Source organism: Ruditapes philippinarum, unplaced genomic scaffold (assembly GCF_026571515.1).
Source record: "Ruditapes philippinarum isolate M1 unplaced genomic scaffold, ASM2657151v2 ctg7386_1_1_1_1, whole genome shotgun sequence".
NCBI lineage: Eukaryota > Metazoa > Mollusca > Bivalvia > Venerida > Veneridae > Ruditapes > Ruditapes philippinarum.
Window position 1 is genome coordinate 1 of NW_026866711.1, and position 19,678 is coordinate 19,678.

Below are 19,678 nucleotides of genomic sequence, written 5' to 3' on the forward strand. Positions count from 1 at the left end.
AAAAGGGGTAATAAGAAAGAAGTACATTCTTTGTAAGCAGAAGCATTCCGATTATTCTTTAAACTTATATTAATGGATTTACCTATCTACTGCGCATTTTATTTATGAGCTTCCCTAAGGTACGAACTGCGTATATAAAAAATGTCAATATATTTACTAAAACGTATGTTTCTATACAGCTCATACATTCAACTATCTATTCTTTATATCAAAAAAGATTTTTTTCATGTTAAATAATAAGATGAATGTCTTTTACTTATATTATTTCGGTTGGTGATTTTATTTAATATAATCTTCGCTAATTTTAAAGGTTCATTATAGTTGACATGCCGAAAAATCATTGAGTTTTTTAAACGATAACCTATACGTCTGTTTGTTATGTCAAAGTAAGCTGATGCTTGATAAACGTATTTACCATTGACAGACATGAATGTTTGCATACAACTGTAAATGTTTTCTGCGGTTCTGTCGTAAACTTCAAAAGCTTTGTATGATATTCTTAACCGAATTAGGGTTTGACATAACTAAGCCATTAAACAGAACTATACTCTGGTATTTAAACAAGACAATTAATCTCCTCGCGGCCGTTTTCCTAAGGTTAGAGATTTGCGCCTCATATTACAATTGTGTACACTTTATATACAGGCAAAACAAATCGCGGATCCTAAAATTGACTATGCCAAGTGAGCCTCTCAAGGCTATTTTCCTTGCGTCAGATCTTTGTGATTTATATTGCCGTAAACTTAAGAAGAACCTCCAAAGTTATACAAGGCCTAATCAGCAACGGATAACAACAGATATTGTTTTTACGAAAATTATACACTTTATACACAAAAATTATAAACCGGCTATTTAGAGAAATGACCATCAAATGCATGCCATTTCGTGATAATTTTCCATGGATACGTGCTAAGTGCCATATATTATTGTTGAAAATATCTGATTAAATGCAATTGTTTATTTGCAACAGATCATAAAAATAAAATCAAGCGTTGAGAGCCTATCGCGGAAACTGTTTCCTGAGTTAAAGCGTGCGCTATAATTTGCAGTGCTATAGAACCGCCAGACTAATGCAATGAAGAATCAGCAATTGAATCAGACATTTGTGTGGACAATTCTTTATACAATAAAACGAAATCCTCACTCCAAAAAGGCTAGACAGTCTTATGAAAACGTCTAGACTACTATACTATACTTGATAATTACTCAATTTTTAAGCTCATAGCGTCCATACTATTGCGACTTACTGTGCAAGACATAAACTGATTTCATGTAATAACGTAATTTAACACGCTTGTCTATGTCAAAAACCAGTCATACTTCTTTTCATTGAACATTATACCACTCTTTCGTGCCCGTTCAAAATCATAAAGACCACAGTTTAAGGAGGAGTGGGATTTAATATATGGCCTTCGAAAGTTTCAGAATATCTTAGGATATACTGAAAGCAAAAACGTTCGACCAAATCTAATGCAAGTGTCTATCCGCAAAGGAATTAAATGAGTGTGATTAAACATTTTGTTCAAGAAAATGGTGCCTTTAACGAAAATTCGTATACTTTTACATACAGAAAGAACATCCAAAAAGACAAACATGACATGCGTGATACCGAGGCCATTTGGTTAGCACTTTGAGCCAAATTTTCGGGATAAAAACCTGCAATGCAAATGAATAAGATAAATGTGTTTTTCATTGACTGATACCAGAAAATGGTGTTTTTTTCACGAAATTGCATACATTTTATACAGAAATAACGAATCGTCGATTAAAAATGAATATGCCTTGAAGGCCTCTCTAGGGCATTTTTTTCTTAATTTATAGCTTTCTGCTTGATATTGCTGTGAAGAATTCCCAATCTTATGCAGTTGTTAACTACGTAATAAGACAAATGTTATTTATTAATTGGCGTTTTTACAAACATTGATACAATATAAACTAAAAATAACAAATTGACGATCAAAAGACAAAACAAAAAGAAAACATCAATGTCATGTCCACCACCACCCCGAGAAAATTTCCCACGGAGAAGATGCCTTAGAATGCCTTAGATTGCTGTGAAGGACCGGATTCTCCAATCTAATCAGATTCCTTTTTTTTATAAGGAAAATGATAAAGATCGTATAAACGGCTCACAAAATATAGAGTTATTTCACGAAATGTCATTCACTTTATATACAAGGAGACCAGTTTTCGATCAAAACAAACGGCCATGCCATGCAGGCTTTTCGTAATCATTTCCGCCCGAGTGAATATCAAGTTCTTATTTGGATTGGCAATTTTCTTTCTCATATATATCGACTAAAATTAACACCCCATCTGAAACTTTAACTATTTCGAATGATCACGGAGGATCGGTCTTGCATTATTATGAAAAGGAGATTAAGTGATGTGTGACAAAACGCGCGAGTGTGAACACGTTCATACAAGTTCTGAAGCCATGCAAAGTTACCATAAAATGTTGAAGTAATGATCTAGTAGATTGCATTAGCTTAGAGGGTATTCTTTACAGCAAAAGCAGATATAAAGATAAAACGTAAGAAAAATAACAACAATGGTCTGCGTTAAATGTTCGATTTTTGGACGGCCGATTTGTTCTACATTTAAAGAAAATCTGAAAAGCCAAATTTTCTCGATTCAATCATATAAACGTCAATCTTTAAAACACTATTTGACTAATTTCGTTTATGATTCGCTTTCGCATTTGTTTGAAATGTCATATTGACAGCAATATTAGGCCCAAAGCCGTAACAAAAATAATACGTCCTTGCGATTTCAGCGTGTCATGTTCGTTTTTGGACCGTAAAAAGGAACCTCTAAGTAATACAATTTACGTTCTTAAACGAAATCACACAAATGGTGATTCACGACTGACATTAGAAAATGTTGTCTCAGACATGTCAGACCAAAAGTTTTACATTCAATTTCAATGTATAGATAAAGAACGAAATTTGTATAATCGCCGGTTCTAAAAAACAACAATGCTATGCAAATAAATGCAGGCCATATTCCTTGGCCTAGGGCTTTGTGTCTTTAATTACTGTCAGGAAGAACATCCCAACTTATATAATGTTTACTCTTGAACGGAATCACTTAAATAGTGCTTTCACGGTAGGCCTCAGAATACGGTGTTTTATGGTTGCCACGCGGAAAAAGGAATATGGCGTTGAGATTTTCGTGTTGCAACTGTAAAACATAATTTCCAAAATCAATATTTTGAATTGATTTTTCCATCAAAACTGATTTCAAAGTGCTGCAAAGTGTCAATGGCTTCAGAGAGAGTCAAATGCTTTTCAGCGTTGTATACACGTTACCTTAAGGTCGACTTAAGGCCATCCCTCAGCCTGCCTCTCACAAGTCCAAAATCTGGAGCCTTTTAATATATCTATTTGATAGGGGATGGCGCCGAAAACGTGATCACTTTTTCCAAATCATTTCTGAAACTAAAACAAGTGTTTGAAGTCTACATAGGACATTTTGTTTACTATCTGAGGCCTCAATGGGGACGAAAAGGCGTGAAAAAACGTCTATTTGAAGTAATGGGTAAGTTAAGTAAAGAAACAACACCATTTTCTAATGGCAATCGTTTAAATACCATGTGTGTGATTCCGTTAACGATTAATCATTTTCTATGTTTGGAGGTTTTCCTTTTCTGCAAAAGAAGATTTCAGTGTTGCATTGTCGTCATTTTTTGACATGCGATTTGTTCTACCAAAAAAATAAAAAAATAGTGAATAAAAAATCGTGAGAATATGTCCCGGCATTGTCGTTTTCGGGACATTTGCTTACTAAAAGACGGCATAACACTGTCAATATATAGTTATGAGGCATAATGAAAATGTGAAGACCCTACCGCTCTATATATATTTTTACTCGATATTGTTATTGACTTGTACATTAACTAAAAATAAAATCATACATCGTACCGTACTTTCAATAGAAATAAACCTAAAGTAACACATTGAAGCAAAACTATTTACATCATATAGGTTGAAAAAATGACTTTAAACAAAGGATACCTTAACAAAATCTGATAAACAAAGTGTCACATCATAGTTTAAACTAAAGGCCAAGGTCATTTAGACTGTCCAAGAGTTAAATATTCACTGATATGTGCCGTGCGTGTCATTTGGCATTATCTGTCAAGGCTTACAGATTATTTAAAAAAAGTTAAAAATAATGTATCTCACTAAAGAATTCATCTTGTGTGGACCCTTTCTCTATGCATGGGCGCATGATAACAAAAGTGTGGATCAGAGTCCTTCTGTAAACGATACAATAAATAAGCTATTAGACCATGCTAGATATGGTCTACAAGACGTTGGGATTGCGATGCTACTGAAAGAACTCAAAGGTAATTTATTCTATATATATTGTTTAAATAATTGTTTATATTAACAAAACGAATTGCTGTAACCTAAATGATATCTTATGTTGTTTTTACTTGAAATGGATTATTTCTTAAAAATCGAAAATTATAAAATTGTGATTATGTTATGTATACATGCAAAGTGATAATCTTGGTACTTCCTTTAAAGCAGCACGCCTCCAGATTCATGTTATTTTTCCTGAAAAGTTTGAAAATGCATCTGAATATGTAATATTGTGAGGTAACCAAACGGAAGCAATTTACACATGATCAAAAACACTTAAAAACCACGTAAAATACCAAAAAAGTGGTCAGAATATTCATTAATAGCCTTTACCACGTTAGTAACGCAGTAGAATACTGAAAAATCTGTCATTAATCGCATGTAATATGTCATATACTACTTGAATGTTGAAACTTTTTACTTTTCCTTACATCTTAGTACATTTTTCACAAGTTTGATTTTATTGAAATATTTTGACTAATCTGGAGGCATGTTGTTTTAATTCTTTGTCAACTTTTTATAAAGAATGGAAAATGATTAAGAGAAATAAGCATCGTATAGTAAATATTCAATTAAATGAAATAGATAATATATATCAACTACTTAAATTTAAGAGAAGCCAGATCTTACGAAAAGAATGATAAGCACGTGTTGACTCCTCTTGAAATGACAAGCATCTACACACGTTGGGGACGTAGGGCATGTCCTCCTGGTGCATCCCTAGTTTATGAAGGGTTGGTGACACGTAACCTTAAGGTCAAAAATCATTTCTGAAACGAAAAAAAGTGTTTGGAGTCTAAATAAGGCATTTTGTTCACTACTTGAGGGCTCAGGGGGGACAACAAGGCGTGAAAAGACGTCTATATGAAGTAATGGGTTAATTAAGTAAAGAAACAACACCATTTTCTAATGACAAACGTTTAAATACTATTTGTGTGATTCCGTTAAGGATTAATCGTCCCCTAGGTTTGGAGGTTTTCCTTTTCTGCAAAAGAAGATTTCGGTGTTGCATTGTCGTGCTTTTTGGACATGCCATTTGTTCTTTCTGAAAAAAATAGTAAACAAAAAATCGTGAAAAACACAATTTACTGAGGCCAACCGTTTCAACACTATGTGCGTGATTCCCTTTCTAGATTAGAAATTGCATTAGCTTGGAGTACGTCCTTACAGTTATGTAAAACATAAAGCTGTAGACCATGGAATATGTCCCTGAGATTTCTGCAAGGCATTGTCTTTTTCAGGATGTTTGCTTAATAAAATACGGCATTACACTGTCAATAAATATGAGGCATAACTGAATTGTGAAGACCCACCAGCTCTCAATATATATATTTAATTGTTATTGTTATTGACTTGTGTATTAACTTCAAATAAAATCATACATCGTACCGTACTTTCAATACAGATAAACCTAAAGTAACACATTGAAGCAAAACGATTTACATCAGATAGGTTGAAAAAAACGACTTTAAACAAAGGATACCTTGACAAAATCTGATAAACAAAGTGCCACATCATAGTTTAAACTAAAGGTGGAGTATATTTAGACTGTCCAAGATATTATATATATACCGATATGTGCCGTGCGTGTCATTTGGGATTATCTGTCAATGCTTACAGATTACAATAAAAAGTTAAAAGTAATGAATTTCACTAAAGTATTCATCTTGTGTGGACTCTATCTCTGTGCATGGACGCATGATAACAAAACTGTAGATCAGAATCCTTCCGCAGGCAATACAATAAATAAGCTATTAGACCATGCTAGATATGATCTTCAAGATGCAGGAATCGCGATGCTACTGAAAGAACTCAAAGGTAGATTTTAAATATATTCTCGATATTAAATGATTATACTCACAAAACGAATTGCTGTAATATAAATACTATTTTATGTTGCTTTTACTTGAAATGATAAGTAAGTTAAATACTTGTCGACAAAAGCATCATGTTATCTGTTACGATGCATTTTATTTCTTTTAATTTGATAAGTACACACAAGTGATTATTTGTATAAATGCACACTGATAATCTTTTAATTTTAATTAATTGTAGTATTATATTTTAATCAGCATCCCAATTATTTTTCAATTGTATACAACAAATATGAAATAAGAAGTAATCACCGCACAGTAAATGTTAAATTTAACAAATGGAAAAAATATACTGAAAATATGTAATAAAATGTTTTATATTTAACAGATGCCAGAACTTACGAAAAAAATGGTAAGCACGTGTCTACCCCTCTTGAAATTACAAGCATTTACACACGTTGGGGACGTAGGACATGTCCTGCTGGTGCATCCTTAGTTTATGAAGGATTTGCAGCTGGGGGAGAACACCAGTCAACTGGGGCAGCTGCAAATTATTTATGTCTTCCAAGTAATCCAGACTGGGATAATAAGAGCCATAACCCTAAGTACACAAGCTTGATACATGGAGTAGAATATGAAACCCAGCAAAGCTTGTTGCACGAACTTCACGATCAAGACGTTCCCTGTGCTATTTGTCAAGTCTCAAGCGGCAGTGTTGTGATGGTACCCGGAAAGAATACCTGTTTCAAAAACTTTGTTAAAGAATACAACGGTTATCTTATGGCTGGACTTCCTATTCATAGGGCAGCTTCTGAGTATGTTTGTGTTGATGGTGAACCTGAACCAGCCAACAAATCTCTTGCTCAGAATCACAATGGAAAATTGTTTTATTTTGTTCGAGCAAAATGTGGCTCACTCAAATGTCCTCCATATAAAGAAGGTGACGACCTTACATGTGTCGTTTGTTCTTATTCTCCTTGACGTACATTTAATTTGTTCTCCATATATCTAATTGCAACATCGTTTACAATTATAATAATTTGTCAAAGAAAATATAAATTATTTTCACAAAAAAATTGTTTCTGTGGTTTGTACACTGTCTTTGTTTTGAAGTGGAGACAGCAAAATTTTAATGATATTTTTACTAAGTCTAATGGGATGTTTACTTCTGCATGTTGTTGCAAGAACATTTATATTTGATATCAGAAATTGAAACATGTTCTCGCCCTTCATTTGTGTTTTTTTTTTGTTTATTATTTGAAATATAAAACGCTAAATAACGATTAATTTAATACATTTAAACAGTAGTTTTGTTCTTACTTAAGACTTGCAACGTAACGGTACTAAGCTTTCTTCGAAATAGATCGCGAAAATGCATGGTATCTTAAATACCAGAATTTTCTATTTGAACAATTTATGTTGTTACTTTATCATTAAAATCTTAACAGCGTTTCAAACATGTCTTGTTATTTTATCTCTTTCATTACCAGTTACATAATTTGGCTGCGAAACAGTCGATTATTTTCAGAATTTGAATGAGGCATGATTTACTGCGGAATTACACGATCATTTTTGCGAGTATTCAATAAAAACAAAAGTATATCAAACACTCATATTCACCAATTTTACACGTTTTGAAATTTGTTGCTGTGTTGAAATTATTTTTATACACTTTCTTCAAATGGAATGACAATGTTTTCAAGACTCCAGATACAAATAATCGATTGTGCAACTGTCTCTGGTTTACAGAGGCCATATATTGCGGAGCCAGGCTAAAATTAAATCATGCATAAACACGTTTTAGCTATAAATAAAGTTTGAATTTTTACTTTATAAACTAGGAAACAAATTTGTTTTGAAGAAGTTAAATATTTTTTTCTATTTTTCTTTCTTTTGAGATGATTTGTGTAGTTCTGTGCGGCTTCCAACATTTTAGAAACCGCCTTTTATATTATATCGCAAAACAATGTCATACGTGTTTATTTTGGTAAGATTTGGTAACGGGTTTGACGCCGTTAATGACTTATACATGTACTCATGTACTTTGTTCTCACATTTTATTTCATTCTTTCTTTATTAGTTGGTCATTTGCTAATAAATATTAAAATTTGAGCTATCGTTTTGGACAACATTTTAAAACAAAAATGTTATCAACTGTGCGTATGAAGTGACGATATCTATTTTAACTAATACTGAAGGAACATGAAAACATTCAATAATATACAATTATGGACTACTATCGCCTCGGTCAATATGTCATCTGCCGGTGAATATTACATCATATTCAATGGATCACTAGTAAAAAATTGTTATGTCATATGAATAAGCTAAGAATTTAAAAAAATTACAAAAATATATTGACTCGTTGAAGCGCGAGATAAAAGACGCCAGGCGTTCAGCGAATACGCGAACGCTACGCATACAAAAGTAATCAAAGTTTATACTCATCATTGTGTTTAACTTAGAAATAAATAGTAAAATAGTAAGATAGTGATATTTTAATCAAGAAATATATCATTAAGAACAGAAAACTGCAATTATTAATTTGAGAAGCACGCGCAATAAACGGTAATTGAATATGAATCTCGATCTATTTTAGACTGAGAAAATCCAATTCAGCCAGTGAATATGATACTACACCCAGAACATATGATTTTATAAAAGGTTTAATTGACTACGGTTTGGACTAATGAGATAGCAGCTATATTAAGGTCATATGATAAAAATCATTAATCAATCTTAAGACCAATGTTTGAATAATCTAAGTGAAAATACCAATCAAAATATAAATACAAAATATACCGCTTAATCTTAATCTTAAAAGGCAATAAGCTATGTTTTATATAAATATACTCAACTAATGGATATTCGACAAATGAATGAGCTAATATTAACGACCGCCGCTTTAAGGTATTTAAATTAACAGATAACATATAATAATGTCATTTGCATAGTAATTGATCTTAATGTTTCCCTAAATCCTTTTTACAATAGCCATACATATATAATGCTAACAAATAAATGTTTCGAATACATAACTACGTACAAGATCCTGACATCAAAGATTCGCATAGCAAATCAGTTATCTCCAATCATTATTCTGCGTGGTTGTCAATTGTATTGTGTCTCATAATTGATTTTTTTTTTTTTTTTAATTTCTTTAAAATGATTCTATTTCATGATTCGTATTTATTATATATCAATGTGAATCTAAATAATGAACATTGTATCTTTAATCTTCTAAATGTATACTCCCTTTCTTTAATGTTTGCAAATATTCTAAACTTAACTATTGCATTTCATAAAAACTTATTTGCCAGCTCAATATATTCGGATTATGATACACTGTATACATAAGTAAAAACGCTAGAAACACCCTTATCCAAATGGCCGTATCAAGCCACAATCGGAAACGGTAAGTTCTTGTTAAAATGCTAAAATGATTTTAAAATGTTTCATTATATTTATTTAGTATATAATACTTCATTAAGGTTTGCATGACTGTTATAATGTAAATGAATCTGTTGATATTCCGTTATTAAGCACAGTCTGAACAACAAGCGAAACATGAACAAATATATCGTTCAGTATCAAATTTGAATTAGGTATTATTTCTAGGTAAATATTGTAGGACAAACTACGCTTACCTTTGGATAAATTTCCGGTTAGGAAAATATAGCCGTCTGTAATCCATGTGCACTTATATTGATGATGCACCTATTTTTGTCAAAATATTCTTTTGGATGAGACCGTAAAAGCTAAGGCCCAATGTAGATGGCTCATAAAAAAAGAAAATAGGAATCCCTATAGCAAGGCCAAAACAACAAAATTGAAAATGTTTTTTAAGGTTTGAAAAGCCATTTGAAACTGTTGTATTATGAACTATCACCTAATTTTCAATGACTTTTAAGGGTTGTCGGAATATTAGCAATTGAAATGTGAATATACCGAAAAACAATGTCTCAACCATTCCCTTTATAACCTTTTGATAAGTCATAACGAGAAATGTTGATCCATTGCGTATTTCTATAGTCATACAGTCACAGAGAAATAATAACGAAACAGAAAAGAAAGTTTCCCTTACGGTTTCATGAAAGGTTGACGAGATAAAGAAAATGCAAAATCATGAATTTGGTTACTGAGTTTTCGAAAATAAAATTTTGAATGTACTTTATATGATATGTAAATGCAACATCCGGTAATCTATTAACACATTTTTCATTTGAGAGTGAATACAATAAGTCAGACTACCTCACTATAAAGATCATTTTTTGTTAAAACCACAAACGATCTGACTGGCGCTGTTTCCCCTACTTTTCTCGTAGGTGTTGTTATTTTTCTTGTCGGTGGGTATAATGTATTGTTAAAATAAATCGAACTCGCTTAAACCGGTGCCGGGGACGTGAGTGATGTTGCATTTTTCAATAACCCCTCACAGAGAGACCAAACCGAGTAAACAATATGCATGTTTTCTTTTTATTCATTACTTTCGAGAGTTTTCCCTTTTCTAGATTTTGTTTGCTGTACTTTTAATTCAAACTTAAATACTTTTATGTACTTAGAATTTGTTTACGAATGTGTAAAAAGTTACGTTAAAATGCGGATAAAAACTTGATAAAATCAAGTTTTATAACCGTGGATAGACGGGTTCAAATATTGTGTTATCAACCCTGGTATAAGGCCGCAAGAATTACTAAAATACATTCAATTTGGTTGGAAGTAACAAGAGCTTGTTATCGCAATACATGGTCCACACTGACTGGCATAGGTTTTCAAGATACGTTACAGTGATATCGTCTATACATGTGCACTATGTTCTAGTTATATGTGCCATTCGAGTAAAAACAAAAGTGGACATTTGTGTCTTAGGATAGTATAGATATCTTATATCCACTGCAACAGTGTACATAAATACACCACATTAAATAATCGAGTGGACTCTACAAATTTAGACACCCTGCCGTGAAATCATACTTCTTACTTATAAGTTCTTTCAGGTGAAGTCCATACACCGTCAACAGCGTCATTCTGACCTTCGGGTTGTCAAACTTAATAAAGTCTTCCAATGAACAATCTACAATTTACTTGAAATCGACCATGTAACTCTATAAATGTTGGAAGATTTAATATTAGAAAGGGTATTATAAATACTTTTACTTTTAACTTTATTTTGTAGTGTAAGTTGAACCGAAAAACGATATAAGGTAAGTCCATGAGTACTTTTTATTATAATGATTTTACGGACTAAGAAAATTAAAAAAGAAAGAAAAGAATAAACAAGTGATAATCGAAGAAATACACGACATTCTATCATCTTTTATTAACGTTATATCCGGCATATTTTTGACTTACATATTAGAGTGTGTATAAACTGAGGAAGAAAATTGTTGATGAAATATATTATGCTTAATCACCAACAAGAGAAATAATACTATGCGGGTTGTGGTTCCATTATTATATGCATTCCTGAACTATTTATTTTTCATTTATTTTAAGCAAAAAAGGTAAGTGCTGCTACTTAACTCGCCCATGCACAAACAATTCCCTTTAAAAACTCAGATTTATGGATTTTAATGTCATTGATGTTATTTCCGATTGTATGATACCAAGCAGTTTTTTCCCTTTCAGAGCTTTATTACATTACATTTCTTGTTTATAGATTCTAAGGAGAATATGAACACACAGCACACGTGATCTGTTTCCCCGATTCATAAGGCCGACATTTTAATGCGCCACATGCCGCTTCAACAAAGTAAAACAACGACCCGTCGTGATCTGCTGAGCTTGAATATTTGTCAGCATGTGAACTACCGTCAAAGCAGACAAACTCGGTAGCTGCGTCATGTCCATAATGACCAGCCATTAGGTAACCTCCGTACTCTAACTTGAAGTTGTCTGGACAATCGTTTCGTCCAGGATGCATGATGATACTTGAACGCGGAACATGACAAACGGCACACGGGATATCATGATTGTGTAAGTTGTTCCAAATACTGTTTAAAGTTCCATATTCCGCTCCATATATCAATGTTGACCACTTCGGCTTTTTCGAATAGTAGTGATATTTTGGTTTTTTAGATAAACATATATGATTAGCTGCTGCTCCATCGTGGTACGAATGAGATCCAGCAGTAAATCCATCGTAAACAGTCGTAGCCCCACTTGGACATGAAGATCTTCCCCATCTTATATACAGTGTCCGTTGCTTGCCTCGTGCTAACACGTTCCAACTTTTCTTTTATCTCTGAATTAAGATTTTTATATTAAGAGTTCTAATGTATGTACTTCAATGATTTTATAAAATAAAACATTGCCTTATTTAAATTTTTGTCAACAATTTTATTTACATATTAATTATTTCGCACTAGTAGGAATTATATCCGACGAAAATATGTTATCATAATAATGATAATGTTCCGTTAAAACAATTATCTTTTCGAAGGTAGATTTACCGAAGTAGACAAATAGTTATAGCTTATGCTTACAGAGCGACCAAAAAGGGCAGTCTACTAAATTTCTCGTCATTTTGCTCAAACATTTGCAAATATATGTACAATCATGCTATAGGGACGCATGGGTTATCCTTCACAGAAAAATACAACTAATATACTTGATAATATTGACCACAAAATAAACAAATAAATAAAAAAAAACAGGATAAAATATTAAACGAAGACAGAAGAAATTAATAAAAAATGCAATAAGTAAAAATATATAAAACCTTTCAGCTCATTTCTTAAAGATGCCACACTTCCTTCGCAGTCAATCAGCATTTGCAAAACCTTTGTGTCATCATTCATAATGTCATTTTGAATGTTGGCTGACATAACGGTTACCACAGTTATCATTATAAATCCTAACCACAACATTGTTACGAAAACATAAAACGAAGACTACTAAATCTCAGTGGTGCAACTGGTTTATATAGAGAGTGATTATGTTACATATAAATTTTAAAGATTTCGTGTCGGCCAATACAGGTTTAGGCAATTAAAAGGCAGAATGAGATAATGATAATATGTTTTAAATTTAAAGACGTTAGGCAAACATGGGAAGAGTATCATCATATGATAGACCATTTGTATAGACAAAAATAATTTGTAACAGAGTTACCAACGTCCCCCGCCTCGGGAAGTTTTAGATGAAGCATAAAATTGTGCTATTTCAAAAGATTGAGATATGGATCTCAGGACATTCAGTCCAAAATTATGATCAATGCTATATCTGCAAATGCAACAATAAATTTGTTAAAAAGATAAAATGAAACACAGAATTTAAAAATCTATCATGTTAAACTTTAACCTCTAAGTGTGACCTTGACCTTGGAGGTAGGGAGACAGGTGTTGTGCATGACATAACGTCTTATTATTGAGACTAGTTGTGCCAATTATTTTCAAAATCCCTTGAACTATGAAGAAGTTATAGATTGGACACAAAATATACCCTATAGCAGACTTTGTAAATCTTTGACCTCTAAGTGTGACCTTGACCTTGGAGGTATGGACACAAATGGTATCCATGACATATTATCTTATCATTGTGACTATTTGTGCCAAGTATTTTCAAAATCCCTTAATCTTTAAAGAAGTAATGGACGGGACATAAAATATACCAAATAACAGACTCTGTTAACCTTTGACCTCTAAGGGTGACCTTGACCTTGGAGGTAAGGGTCTGGTTTTTGCGCATGACACATCGTCTTATTATAATAAACATTTGTGCCAAGTTATTTCAAATTCCTTTCATAAATATCAAAGTTATGGACCGGACATGAAAGTGTGACGTACGGAAGGACGGACAGACGGACAGAGCCTATTTCTATATCCCACTTTTTTCTTCGAAAAGGCCGGGGACAATAACAGACTCTGTTAACCTTTGACCTCTAAGTGTGATCTTGACGTTGGAGGTAGGGGTACAGGTTTTGTACTTTAAATGTCGGCTTATTATTGTGACTATTTGTGCCAAGTTATTTCAAAATCCCTTGAACTCACAGGCAATCGATGCGTGGCTTGGATAGTATACATGTACTTGACCACGCCCACTTATTTTTTTTTTTTTTTTTTTTTTTCACTAATAAAATATATGTTCATTCAAAATATTTATAAAACATCTTATTTTCAATAAAACAACAAAGGAAAATTGTTTTTAAAATTTTTTTCCATATATACTATAAATATAGTAAAGGTAGAAAGGTTCGCCAGCGGAACTACCACCAGGCCTTATTGTATCTCACAGATCTTTGTTAATTGTCAACCAATTTTCACCAAATAAAGTGCAATCTACTCAGAAATGATGCCTCTTTCGAAAAATGTACAATATTAGACCAGTTGGTACGAAAAAAGACGGAATTTTAAAGCGATAATGCACTTTTTGTCTAGGTCGGACATCGCATGACCGAGCCGTAAGAAGGCGATTTTGAACATAAATCGATCTTTTTCCTAATAACAAACTAATGTCAGTGCATGCAAACAGTTGAAACAGATAAGGCAGATATAATACTATCGCTTACAGGTCCAAATTTAACCTAACACGTCGATAGGGAGGCACATTCAGTAGTTTTTTGCACAAACTTCTGAACTTTCCCGATATTTCATCCATTTCATGTACATAAATTGTGACCCGGATATACTTCACGCGCATGCTCTTTAGCGACGACACAGTTTCTATAATTAGAAACGGAAAAATCCCCTGGTGCCCAGCTTCGTAGTAATAAAACTTCAGGAGACCGGTTTCAAGCAATTAAAAAAAGTAAACATGACAGACGAAAATCGTAACGTGAAACTTAATAAACTGCAGGATTTTGCCGTTAATCGGATTTTGCAGGGGCATAATGTTGTTTTACAGGGCGCAGCGGGCACAGGAAAGTCGTATGTTATTAAGCACTGCGTTGATGTATTCAAACAAAGAAACATATCTGCATATGTAACTGCTACAACCGGCATTGCTTGCTGCATGTATAAAAATGCCATGACAATTCACAAATGGTCGGGTATAGGAGACGGGCGTTTCGAATTGAACCAAATACGAAGTATTGTTGACCATAATGTAAAGTTTCAGGATGTGAAAAATAGAATCATGTGTACAGATGTCCTTTTCATTGACGAATGCTCAATGATGAGTGCTCAATTTCTAGAATGTTTAAATGAAGTGTGTAAAATAAAAAACAGTGAAAAGCCATTTGGAGGAATTCAAGTAGTGCTAACGGGTGATTTTCTGCAGCTGCCCCCTGTCCCTAATTATATGTACAATGACAGTGGATTGTTCTGTTTTGAAAGTAAAATATTTACTAGTCTTTTTTCCCACAAAATAACATTGAAAGAAGTAGTTAGACAGAAAGATGCTACATTTATTGACATCATACAGCAAGTTTCTGTAGGAAATGTTACAGATGAAGCAGAAAGATTTCTGCAGGGGCTATCTCGACCTTTGTCGTCCACTTCCAATAGTGTGAAACTGTTTTCAATGAATAAACAGGTTGACTCATACAATTGTGACTGTATATTAAAAGCTAAGGGTGAGAGTATTGCTGAAGATGAAGGTGAAAGAAAACATTTAAGCAAAGTATTGACACCACGCATATTATGGTTAAAAGTCGATGTACCTGTGATTCTTTTAAAGAACTTGTCTGACAACTTTGTAAGTGGACTAAGAGAAGAAGAAACTGGTATAAGTAATTCAAAGCCAGTTATAACCTTTCCAACCATACAGAAAACAATACCACTGGACAAAGCTTCATTTACAGGTAAAAAAATGCTTAAAGGCACATAATGCCTAAGATATCATTATTTTTTCTTTTTTAATTATTTGTAAACATGTTTAACTATTTTTAAGTAATTGATTTCGAGCATGTTGGAAGACTTAAAAAAATCACTGTAATTATATGAATTACATGTACTAACAGAGCCATAGTGAAAAAAGGTAGCCCCTGTATAATAAAATTTTAAAGGTGTAATTCTTTTAAAACTGTTACAAGATACCAAAAATATGTCTGAAGATGTTTTATCAATAAAAATAACATGTGCATGTACACATAACATATATTGTTTAAATTTCTTTTTTCAAAAGACAAATATTTTCATCCATTTCTCCAACTTATTAGTTATATATTAAATGAAACCTGTTTGTACATATTAAATCGAATAAAGCAATTAAAGTACTTTTTTTCTATTATAGTGTTTGACCCTCGCCAGAATCGGGATATAGCATTGAGACGGCAGTTCCCAATAAAGTTAGCATATGGTATAACTATACATAAGGCACAAGGAATGACTATTGAAAGGTATTTCAAAAACCAAAAAAAAAATTAAACTTTTGATTTATATACAGTACATGTATATAAAATAATTGTGCTGAATTGTTTTGTTTGATTTTACAACTGACCATCTAGTTTGCGGTTTTATGGGCTATAGAAAAGGCATCCAGAATCATAAAAATACTTTCTATATTGTTCAATGCAATGTTTAATTAAAATAATTAAATCTAAGGTACAGTAAAAAATAAGCAGCGTAGAATATGAGAATAAGTTCTTAAAATATGAATGCAAATCAAATACATGTACTTTGAAAAATGGGTTAACAGAAATATGAATACTGTTTTTAGCTTGACTATAGGAAATATTATGGAGAGCTGTCTGCTACCCTGGTGTCCACATTTGGATTTCCTATTAAAGTTTTTGTGCAGTATTTTTTTAATTTTATTTCTTAAGGTATCAACTTCAAATATAGGTTCCTCATCATCAGCCACATCATATGTGATAATGTTAATGACTGTTGAATTAATATTTTCAGAATTATCACCCCATGAACTTTGATTTTTCCCTAAAAGATTTTTTCTGGAAAAAAAAGTTATTATTTAATATAACTTTTTTTGTTTCTTAAGGCATTTACTTCAGACTTCAAATATATGTCATCAACCACATCATATGTGACTAAGTTATTTTTAGTTTCAGTATTATACACAGTATAATAAATATGACAGCTTCATGTCCAGATTTAAGAGCAGTAAAAAAAAATTTAATATAACTTATTAATTCTAATCAACAACATCTCATGTGATAAGGTTCATAACTCTAGAAGCAATATTTTCAGAACAATAGTCAATAATCTTCCCTTGAACTTTCCTTCTAAACTATAATGTTTTAATCTGTTTATATTTAAAGGCACATTATGCCTCAAAAATGTTTTTATTTTTATTTCTCAAAAACTTTAAATATATTATTTGGTGTCTTTTTACAGTTTACACAAAAATACTTCTTTGCCATATAGATAAACAGTCTTTGCATGTTTGCTTTGCTGGCAATTGGTATAGTAATAGTGAATTAGTATTTTGTATGGAAATCAAAATACTGTTTGTTTATTGTTTACATTTTGCTATCTTTAAGACACATTACTGCACATTAAGCACTTCTTTAATCAGCTGTTAAATATCCTACACGTTCTAAATCCATTATTAAAACATTATTAAACACGGGTTTTACATTTCTAAAGAATTAAATAAATATTGATTTCTGAGGCATTATGTGCCTTTAAGGAATCAACTTCAAATATATGTTCCTTTATACCATCAACAACAAATTATGTGATGAGGTTTTTTCTGTATCTTATTTATTTTTCATGGATGTTTAACAATAAGAAATATTACTTTCTCTAGACTTTTGTTACTTAATGTAATAATTTTTTTAACATTTCAGTTTGGAGGTTGATTGCAGAGGAATCTTTAAACCAGGTCAACTTGGAGTAGCTCTTGGGAGAGCCTGCACTTCTGAAGGACTACGGGTTATCAACTTCAAAAAGAAAGTTTGCATAAAACAGCCAGCCATTGTACTAAAGTTTCTTCAAGAAGAGTCTTCTGAATTCCTACAAGACACAAGTTGCTGCAGGACAAAAAGGTATATAAAAATAAAACAAATTAACATACCATCAGTAGAAGATTATGGATGGCTGGTTTTACTTGTCTGAAGTATTAAATCCTTCACTTCTTGTTGGTCACTATTGAGGATAACATGTATAAAGTCTTGGTGCACAATTTTTGGCCGGGTTGCACAGGTGCAAACCGGATTATAGTATGGTGAAGTGTGCTGTTTGCGGAAAAACAGTCTTGATAATTTGTATACAGCATAAACATGTGGTCCCATATGGTATAATTTGATTTCAGATCTGTTGCTCATCCACTTCCTGTTTACCAACTAAGTTAAATTTTCAACATTAATGGTCAAGGTAGTACATTTTGGTGTTAAATTTCCAACATTAATGGTCAATGGTAGAACATTTTGTAACAGTTTTCTCAACAAATACTTATCACAGCCTCATGATATTTGGTACACAGCATTAACACATGGTCCCATACAATGGGATTCGATTTATCCACTTCCTGTTTACTGACTTTGTTAAATTTTCAACAATAATGGGGAATGGTAGGAAATTTTTGAAACAGTTTTCTCAGCAACTACTTATCACAGTCTCTTGATATTTGGTATACAGCATTAACACATGGTCCCATACAATGGGATTCGATTTATCCACTTCCTGTTTACTGACTTTGTTAAATTTTCAACAATAATGGGGAATGGTAGGAAATTTTTGTAACAGTTTTCTCAGCAACTACTTATCACAGCCTCTTGATATTTGGTATACAGCATTTACACATGGTCCCATACAATGGGATTCGATTTATCCACTTCCTGATTACTGACTTTGTTAAATTTTTAACAATAATGGGGAATGGTAGGAAATTTTTGAAACAGTTTTCTCAGCAACTACTTATCACAGTCTCATGATATTTGGTATACAGCATTAACACATGGTCCCATACAATGGGATTCGATTTATCCACTTCCTGTTCACTGACTTTGTTAAATTTTTAACAATAATGGGGAATGGTAGGAAATTTTTGTAACGGTTTTCTCAGCAACTACTTATCACAGTTTCTTGATATTTGGTATACAGCATTAACACATGGTCCCATACAATGGGATTCTATTTATCCACTTCCTGTTTACTGACTTTGTTAAATTTTTAACAATAATGGGGAATGGTAGGAAATTTTTGTAACAGTTTTTTTCTCAGCAACTACTTATCACAGTTTCTTGATATTTGGTATACAGCATTAACACATGGTCCCATACAATGGGATTCTATTTATCCACTTCCTGTTTACTGACTTTGTTAAATTTTCAACAATAATGGGGAATGGTAGGAAATTTTTGTAACAGTTTTCTCAGCAACTACTTATCACAGTCTCTTGATATTTGGTATACAGCATTTACACATGGTCCCATACAATGGGATTCGATTTCTCCACTTCCTGTTCACTGACTTTGTTAAATTTTCAACAATAATGGGGAATGGTAGGAAATTTTTGTAACAGTTTTCTCAGCAACTACTTATCACAGTCTCTTGATATTTGGCATACAGCATTAATACATGGTCCCATAGGGTGGGATTCGATTTCAGGTCTGTCGCTCATCCACTTCATGTTTATTGATTTAGTTAAATT

The 19,678-nt window shown here is 32.5% G+C and overlaps 3 protein-coding genes across 3 annotated transcripts; 2 read left to right on the forward strand and 1 right to left on the reverse strand.

The window, feature by feature from the left end:
• Positions 1-5,831: 5,831 nt before the first annotated feature.
• On the forward strand, positions 5,832-7,406 carry LOC132733433 (short-chain collagen C4-like). The gene is made up of 2 exons (XM_060720077.1): positions 5,832-6,188; positions 6,573-7,406. The coding sequence occupies exons 1-2, from the start codon at positions 5,981-5,983 to the stop codon at positions 7,163-7,165; spliced, it is 801 nt and encodes a 266-aa protein (XP_060576060.1). The 5' UTR covers positions 5,832-5,980; the 3' UTR covers positions 7,166-7,406.
• Positions 7,407-11,846: 4,440 nt separating this feature from the next.
• Positions 11,847-13,053, reverse strand: LOC132733435 (short-chain collagen C4-like). Its single transcript, XM_060720078.1, has 2 exons — positions 12,906-13,053; positions 11,847-12,400 (listed from the first exon to the last, which is right to left on the reverse strand). The coding sequence occupies exons 1-2, from the start codon at positions 13,051-13,053 to the stop codon at positions 11,847-11,849; spliced, it is 702 nt and encodes a 233-aa protein (XP_060576061.1).
• A 1,338-nt stretch (positions 13,054-14,391) lies between these two features.
• On the forward strand, positions 14,392-18,790 carry LOC132733436 (uncharacterized). The gene is made up of 3 exons (XM_060720079.1): positions 14,392-15,926; positions 16,250-16,463; positions 17,874-18,790. The coding sequence occupies exons 1-3, from the start codon at positions 14,939-14,941 to the stop codon at positions 18,139-18,141; spliced, it is 1,470 nt and encodes a 489-aa protein (XP_060576062.1). The 5' UTR covers positions 14,392-14,938; the 3' UTR covers positions 18,142-18,790.
• Positions 18,791-19,678: the final 888 nt, after the last annotated feature.